Source organism: Oryza brachyantha, chromosome 4 (genome assembly GCF_000231095.2).
Source record: "Oryza brachyantha chromosome 4, ObraRS2, whole genome shotgun sequence".
Lineage (NCBI taxonomy): Eukaryota > Viridiplantae > Streptophyta > Magnoliopsida > Poales > Poaceae > Oryza > Oryza brachyantha.
In genome coordinates this window covers 9,183,082-9,192,254 of record NC_023166.2, presented here as the reverse complement: position 1 = coordinate 9,192,254, position 9,173 = coordinate 9,183,082, and the positions used below count along the sequence as shown (strand labels likewise).

At 40.8% G+C, this 9,173-nt stretch overlaps 1 protein-coding gene across 1 annotated transcript; it reads right to left on the bottom strand.

The window, feature by feature from the left end:
• Positions 1–3,485: 3,485 nt before the first annotated feature.
• LOC121054245 (ethylene-responsive transcription factor ERF113-like) lies at positions 3,486–5,740 on the bottom strand. Its single transcript, XM_040523460.1, has 2 exons — positions 5,065–5,740; positions 3,486–4,597 (listed from the first exon to the last, which is right to left on the bottom strand). Exons 1-2 carry the CDS (start codon positions 5,264–5,266, stop codon positions 3,924–3,926), a joined length of 876 nt encoding a protein of 291 aa, XP_040379394.1. The 5' UTR covers positions 5,267–5,740; the 3' UTR covers positions 3,486–3,923.
• Positions 5,741–9,173: the final 3,433 nt, after the last annotated feature.

The following is a 9,173-nucleotide window of genomic DNA, read 5'->3' as shown; positions in this document are numbered from 1 at the left end:
TATGGGTTGAAACGTAATCTATTTGAGATAGAACTATATTTTTGTTGCATGCATACCATAATTTGTTTAATTCCATTTTTAACTTAAATCTCAAACTTATGAATTAATGAACCTAATTCTCTAGTGAAGTAATGTCACACATATTAAGTGAACACACTCCAATAAAGAGAAAACTTTGACTTAAATAGGCTTCGCTGGTTTAGGGTCACCATGTCCCCTATTTGACAAAGATTTGGTTATGAGCATGTAGAGAACATGTAACTCATCTTTAGACAAGTAGGAAAGCTAGTTGGCATGCCAATAGCCATTAAACGCGTAAATTGCATAGATGAACTACTCTATATATGGTTGCATGGTATGATGAAGAGAAAATGAAGCACCGTGGGTAAGTATATGGCACCTTACAAGATGAACTTGACCAAGAACATGATGAATCATATTATTCACGCTATCAAGGAGGAATATACTTTCACATGTCTATGGACCGGCAATCAAGTGCTAGTGTCAGCTCATGAAGTGGTTCAAGATGCCATTCAAATTTTCAGTAGGCTCACGTGGTCCTCTATTTTACTAAAAGTCAATCCAGTAACTATCTTATGTAATCACGATGCTGTAAAATTTCGACACTTATATAGGATTAGAGAGATTACATATTAAATCATATTATAGTGGTAGGTAGATATTTCATACTCTAGTGCACATTCAACTAGAATAGACGGACGAAGTTACCTTATACTGCCTATTCTCATTTTTATAATTCGTGACTTAAGGCAACAACAATTTTTAGAATATTTACTTTAGAAACAAACATGAAGACTATATGCATACATTAATTAGTGTTAGAAAAATACTTCAATAAAATTATTCGTGGATATTTTTATATATATTCTAATAAAATAGTATTCAAATTTATTTCTCGAAGACGGTACCTGTCTCTAAACAAACCAATGTTTTTAAACTGGACGTAGGCTAGCTGCGTTCTTGTGCCATGCCTAAGATTATTCTTATATTGTTTTTCTTAGCTTTTGTGAGCACCCATCCAGAACTGCTAAACATTATATTTTTTTAGAAAAATAATGATTTTACCTTTTAGATTAGATTTTTAACCTTTTAGTAATCGTTTATACTGGTAATTAGCTATCACAAAGCCGATATTAATTCTTTTATCTTTCAGCAACATAAGAACGCAACCGTAGTTTATTATACTCTAGTTCTCCAATAAAGTGAAATATGTCCATATATTACAATTAAGGGAGCACATTAATTACACTCCAATTAAGTTAGCTCTAGGCTAGTTAGGCAGATCAGAGACGACGACGATCGATGATGATGAGAAGCGTGCTAACTAGCTCATCCCTGTCGTCTTATCGTCTCTTTCTCCATCCCAAAGGACGACACATGATCGATCGATCAGGTACAAGTTAGGTGCCAATCACAAGTAACAACACACACGTGTAAGACCATCCAATATATATCGGTCTCAACACAACACACACGAGCTTTCATATAAGTACACACCGTTTCATAAAAAGCTACAGATTAGGCAAAAGCATGTTACTTGTTTTCCCAATATTCCTTTTGTCTTCAATATTACTCCCTCCGTTTCATGATTTAAGATGTTTGACTTTTTTGGTTATAACGTTTGACCATTCGTCTTATTAAAAAAATTAGTACAAATATAAAAAATAACAAGTCATGCTTAAAGTTCTTTTGATAATAAAGTAATCACAAGAAAAATAAATGATATTTTCATAATTCTTAAATAAGACAAATAATCAAACATTACAAACGAAAAAGTCAAACATCCTACATTATGAAACGGAAATAGAGGTAGTATTTTTTTTCTCTGCTTCGACAAAGGATGTGTGGAAAATCAAAAGATTAGTCATGCCTAACACGAAAGCTAGCTTAGTTATCTATATATGCTGCTGGCACTTTTAACATCTTTAATTCTGCTTGATCGAGTTCGATCGATCGCCTGCTAGCTAGCTGCCAGGTTGCAGTAGTAAAAAAAGAAGAAAAAATTGTGCGTGTCAAATTTTGATACTTGTACCCATCATGAAAGCAAAGGAAAAGAAAAGGGGGCAACACGTACCACAGCACCACATCGATCAATCACCCAGTGTGAATGTATAGAAAGATATACAACTAAATACTTTAATTGAAAGAACTATATATAAATAGGTTTCATGCAATATAATTAAGAATATATATGTACACCGGCCTAATGGAAACAAATTAGGTGTAATGATGCTCTTTGTTAATTACATCAAGGCAGATCGATGTACACCTTTTGTTCTCATAGGCCAAACCGTCAGAAATTATATTCAGGCACAGTTTAATTAACCACCAGAATAATCCGACAAAAATAAGAAGATATATTCATCGTGCTAGTGTGATTGTATTTCTTCTCACTCACATTCACATATATATAGCTGGATGCATGGACATATATATGTACTGCTATATAAAAATAATATGTAGATACAAAAAATGCAGTTGAATGCATTTGCTTTGGCATTGAATCGGTACATGCATCGACCATATTATCTTCTAGATGCACGGGATGGGGATGATATACTTGCATGATAGCTAGGTTCCCCTCCATATTTCGATCGTATCATCACATGCCGGCAACTTGATCGAATAAATCTCCACACATGGTACCAAATCACAAATCCACATACTCTAAGATTTACACTAAGAACTTAATTGAGATCACATATAGGAGTTAAAATATCTACGTGGCACATGCAGGTTCATGTCATTAAAAACCAGAGGCTAGCATGGTATATATGATACATGCTTAAATATATATACAAAAGTGATTTGGAAAAAGAAATGGATGACTTCAGCTATATATTTTTTTATTACTACTAAATATATATATACTTAGTTGTGGATAATCTTCATCATCTCAAAGCATCGTTGCAAAAGTAAAATGCCCTCACCAAACTGCAGCTTTCTGGTTCTCTCTAGATTATTCTTGTTACGGTTCCAACTTTAATTTTTCCTAAAAGTACATATGGTTGGAGTTTGAAATATGCTACATGCATTAAAGGCATCCATACCACTATGACACATGCTCAAATATAATTACATTTGAGAATGAGATAGGAGGATTAGCTAATTAAGTAGATGATAAATTGATAGAACAGATGCCCAATATTGCAACAAGTAATAAAAGTAGTCTGAACAAACAAAAGTCAAATCTTTTAATAAGAAGAGAAGCTAATAGAGAAGATTCCATTTTCTTTTCCAACCTAGTTAAATTTGATTGATACCCATCATGCATGTTACCAAACAAACAAAATGTTATTCCTAAAGGTAATCTAAAATTCATTTTATCGACGTGATTTAATTACTTTGGACATGTCCAATGTCTGCCAAAGAGATCACTCATCGAAGAAGCTTCCACTATAATCCAAATTAAGATGTAAACAAAAGGGGTCGCAATCATTCCGAAATTAAAAAAAAGTGTACTGTTTCATATCTAAAAAAAGGGGCATGTTTAACCAATAATTAAATAAGAATCCTCTGTCTTTGATTTAGCTGGACTAATTTGCACAATTAGTTCACACTTGAACAAAAGAGGGAATTAAACAACAAACAATTAGAGATTGTAGCTACTACATACCTAGCTAATAAGTACTACCTCCAAGAAACTAAAATGAACAAAAGAAGAGAATTTTCAGAGGAAAAAAAACAAAAGATGATGATCAAAAGGAAAAATTAATGTTCGTGTAATTAATTAATTAACCAGCAAAAATCACCAATTAACCACTTAGCACTTACCCCAATGCATATTGCATGCATTTTAGTCTTCGTACGTGTAGAGCTAAGCCTTCTTCTCCATTGATCATAATCTAAAATTTGTCCATCGATCGCCGACACACGCATGCATGCATCGGTCAGAGACGACGTCACGACGACGGGCCCTTCTTCTTGCGCTCCGGTCCGTACGGCCAGGCACCGGGCGACGACGCCGGCGTCGTGGACGACGTCGACGACGCCGCCGTCACGCCCGAGCCGGACATTGCCGTCGCGGGCGACGGCGGGCTGGCTCGGATGAGCTGCCGCGTCGAGAAGTCGAGTATCTGCGGCGAGGTCGACGAGGACGAGATCGTCGACGACGGCGACACGGCGCCGAACGGCAGGTTGACGCCGGCGCCCATCATCACGAGGTCCGTCGCCTCGGCGGCGCCGGCCTGCACCTCGGCCCGGACGCCGCCCTGCAGCAGCTGCGCGTACTGCATGAGGTCCGGGTACGGCACGACCGTCTGCTGCTGCTGGTGCTGCGTCGTCATCGGCGGCGGCGGCATTACCGCCGACGCCGGGTAGGCGCGGCGGTGGTCGGGGATGCCGCGGGTGACGAGGAAGCCGAGGTCGGTGCGCCCCTGGACGCGCTCGGGGAAGTTGAGCTTGGCCTTGGTCCCCTTGAACCTGAGCGCCGCCTCGTCGTAGGCGATGGCGGCGTCCTCCGCCGTGTCGAACGTCCCCAGCCACACCCTCGCCGCCTTCTTGGGGTCCCTGATCTCCGCCGCCCACTTCCCCCACGGCCGCTGCCTCACCCCTCTGTAGTGCCTCCTCCTCCCTCCTGCATGCACACCCACAATTCATTAATCCCAACCTTAATTAAACCCCACAATTAATTAATCATGTGTCGTCATGGATAACGTAACAGGAGACCGAGGAGGAGCCAGCCAGCATGCGTGTGCCGCAGCATAAAATTAGATGGATTAATTTATATATAAATTATAGATTTTTCGCATAGTTTTTAGCGTATCTTGCGGCACGAAATAGGCAGCGATTTGGGCGTTAATTAACGTGGTTTAGTTTGATTAAGTGGGTAATTTAAGCATGCATTGCAACGACGCAAGCTAAGCTAGCTTAACGGGGAGGTGGGGAGGAGGATCGGCATGGTTAATTGGCGGGTGCGAAGCTTCCAAATTATGGCGCGCGCGCGCGTGCCATGCTTTCGCAGTCAGGGTCAAGGGCGCGCGCGTGGCGCGGCGGAGGGAGAAAGGGATTAGTAACTTGTGCGGTGGTAATAACTTGGTTTACCTAGCTCCTCGTCGGCGGCGGCGGCGGAGGCGGAGGAAGAGGAGGAGGAGTGGCCGAGCCGGTGGTGGTGGTGCTCTGAGGACGATGCGGCGGCGGCGGTTGGGTAGAAGGCGCCGGGGGCGTGAGGACCGGCGGCGGATGGGGCCGGGAGCTGCTGCAGGCCGGGGGCGGCGCGGATGACGTGGGCTAGCGCGGAGACCATGGCGGAGGCGTCGTGGTCGGCGCGCGCCGCGTAGTAGTACTGCGCGTACGTCGTCTCCGGCGCCAAAGCCCCGGCGGCGATGACCGGCGCCGGAAATCCTCCCAGCTGGGCGTTGGCGAGCTCTGCCTCGTCCTGCTGCTCCTGCTTTGCTGCTGCTGCCGGCGCCGCTGGCTGGACTTCCTCCTCCTCGCCGGCCGGTAGGGGCCTCTTGCCATGCCTGACCCGTGGATCCACCTTACTCGATCGGCCGACCTGATCTCCCCGGCCGCGACCGACCACTTCAATTCTCCCGGTTGCTGCTGCCTCGACCTCGATCTCTTGCCGTCGTCGACGGCGAGAGCTCGCTAGCGAGCTTAATTGATCAGCTGCGCGCGGCGATGGAGTTGGACTTTGGAGGCCGAGATGAGGACGACGTGTAGTGATAAGAACAGCCAAGAGAGAGAAGAGAAGGAAGGGAGGAGGAGATGAGCTCAATGGCTTTATGGTGGCTTTATGGACAAAGCAAAAAAAAAAGTCTACCCTCTTGCATATATACTTAAAGTTATACCCACCATGTACGTATTTTTTTTTGGCCGTATATGAATTTTTTTAATTTTGCTTTCTTTTGGATCGAATAGATTTGGACATTTCGAAGGTATCACTTTTCTTAGTTTTTTCTAGAGACTAGAAGATGATAATAATAAGAATGAGTGTGCGTCATATTGTAAAAATATGGCTTCAATCATATTTTTATACTGCAAAATTATGTGCTATATCGATCGACCTGTGACTTAATATAGGGTGGTATACATCTATCTATAGTCTAGTCTACTAAGGGCTTACTTCTTTTCCACGGGTTTCTTAATCTGCTCTACAATAGGAGCCTTATTTCAAGGATTTTCTACGCATGCCTTATCCAGATGGGGTCATCATAAGAGGACCATTTATGAAAATCTATTTTCATACACGGCCCACAAGTAGGACTCTTTGGTATAATTCCACAAACACATCTTATTTTGGTCCACTGTGAATGAATAAATAAAGGCTGTGCTTCTCTGACATTTTTTGGCAGCATTCTATCTATCTTCAGTATAATTGTATAAGCAATCAAGATGTTTTGAGGATAAATGGATATGGCTCGAAATTCATTCTATGCTATCTATGAAATAGAAACATCCTAGAGCGGAAAATTTAACTTTTTGTCACTATTACAAGCAAGTGACATCAAATTTGCCACTCTCCTCTTGTGAGAGAGATTAAACTCTTCATGTAAAGAGTGGCAAAAAGTTAAATGTCCTGGCACGGTTACATTTCCTGCATTCAAGTGCAAATACAAGGATAACCCTTAATGATCTCAGAAACCTAAGCAAATCCACGCATGGTTCTGAGTTCTGATTGCTGACATATTGCAATATCCTTTTTTGTATAATTTTAGGATAATTATATACACTATGCTGTAGATGTATATTTTTGACTCTCCTGTTTCATATTAAGTACATAAACCAATACATGTACTCATTCACTTTCAGATAAGAGGCTTCGCATGGCCTGCAGTTCTTGTTGGCTTAGTTGCTCAAAGTGCTAGGTACAACCTATGCCCATTCGTTTCTTCTCTTCTGTTGCATTGGATACATTTTGTTCTGGAAAGTTCTATTCCCTTTGTCTGCAAATCTGTCATCTCTCCTTTCTTTGACCTTTTATTTTGCAAAACTACAGGCACATCTGTTTTGAGTCGCCTTAATGTCTACTTGTCATTGAAATATTTATATTGCCATTTTAACCAATCTCACATGGTCTACATATTTACATAGTTGTGATATTTCAGATAATAATAAACACTTTGAGCTCCTCTATTTGATTTCATATTACAACCACCTTGACAGGATGCTTTTCATATCATAGTATATGTTGTTACACACAGATTCGTCAGGTTACAAGTTTCACGTGCAATTGGCCATGTATGTGACGTGAAGCACAATGTGACTACATGTGCCTAATATGGAAAGAGCTATAGTTTAGTTTCTCCGTCTGAGATAACAAACAGTTCAAGTTGGACACTCCAACCATTAACTCCAAACTACTAGCTACGAGGATATGATATATACTTAATGCCAGACATACATACATCGACTCAATTATTATTTTCTTCGAAGGGATAGCAACTCAAGTTTAGCTTCAACATCTGCGTGTCTTACAAGAATTTTGCATATTTTTATATAGAGTATTTGACTTTGCCGTACGTACTCTTTTGAACTAAATTTTAACTATAAATGTTCTATTATCTTACCCATATTAAAAGTTACTCATCCATATGTCCCATAGGATTATGTTATATTTTATATTATAAGATGCACAGTATATATATTTAAGTACGAAGTAACACTACACTAGACATGATCACCTGTGACGGGCCTAAACCCTCACCTGTGACGGTTTTGGCCATGGTCAGTGATTAGTGGTCACTGGTGAGTGGAGTCACCTCTGACAGGTGGAAAGCCCTCAGAAGTGATTCACACCTCTGACGGGTACATACCTTCCGGCCCGTCAAAGGTGTTGAATCGCCTGTACCTTTCGACCAGTTAGGACCCGTCACAGGTAACACACCTGTGACGGGCCCAAAGGGTAGTGACCGTCATAGACAAGTCACCTCTGACGGTTCGTTAGCGAGAACACGTCAGAGGAGTTACTACCTATGACGGATTTTAGTTCTAACCCGTCAGTGATAAGTTAAATTTAGAAAAAAAATAAATGCTCAAAGTTGGCTAGCCTCAAGATTCGCTAGCCATGCCCTCTGAAGAATAGACATATACATAGCAGTAAAAATCACAGGTAAGTCACAAATACTCAAATATTGTCCAACTTTACATATTCTCTCCAACTTGACATATTGCCCAACTTCACATGTACCAGTAATTCCCAACATATTCAATTGAAATGCCATAAATTCATACCTTGTATATACAATTGAAATGCCATAATTTTGCCCAGCAAAATGCATGAAAGCCACAAATTCATATCTTTTATATGTATGACCTGTCGTATTTAAATTCGAGAAACAAATGGAATACTCCAACGTAATTAGTATTTGATCAAAAATGAAGAAAATTTAGCAAACAACCATAATATTATACATATAAGAGTAAATTACATTGCATTCATACCACAGAAATATAAAAACAAGGACAACTTGTATTGTGCTCAAATGTACATCACAAGTTTATGGTTAATTGTACATCACATTGAATTAAACCAGTTAAAATGTCTAAGTGGCGTGAAAACGTCCTTTCTTGTTCATTATTTCAGCAAGAATGAAGCCGCACACTTCTCCTCTCATAGCGCGGGGGGGGGGGGGGTTGATGGGTACAATCTTTGTGCTAGCTTTACCTTTTTGTTCAATAAGTCAGGGGTTAAAACGTTCAGAAAAATAAAATTGATACTGAAATGAGCTTATTTGCCATTAGAAACAATCTCAGGGTCGAAATCTTTCACCGCTCTTAGGAGTGTCGACATGTTGTGGCACACGTGGAAACCACATTGGTCTCTGATCTGTTGTGCGCATGCGAACTTGGTTTCATGATATAACTCGTTCTTGCCATCCTTGTGCCTACCACCCTTTGCCACATATGGGCCCCAAGCCAAATTTAAAGCCTTAATGATTTCAGTGAAATCATACTCTTTGGCCTTATTGGAGTTTAGATAGGCGACCCTATTCCATTTAGGTACGATAACTAACAGAACCCAATGTTGCCTGCACGGTGGATATCTAGCATTAGTACTAAGAACCTTAACTTCAGACTTAATATACACGAAGGGTACTGTGTTCTTACTGTTGGTTGTGTGTGCACATGATGTACTCCTTGTCTTGGTGGGCCCATAAACACTGGTTCACATATTCAACTACGTCGTCGAAGCTGTGTCGTAAATTTAC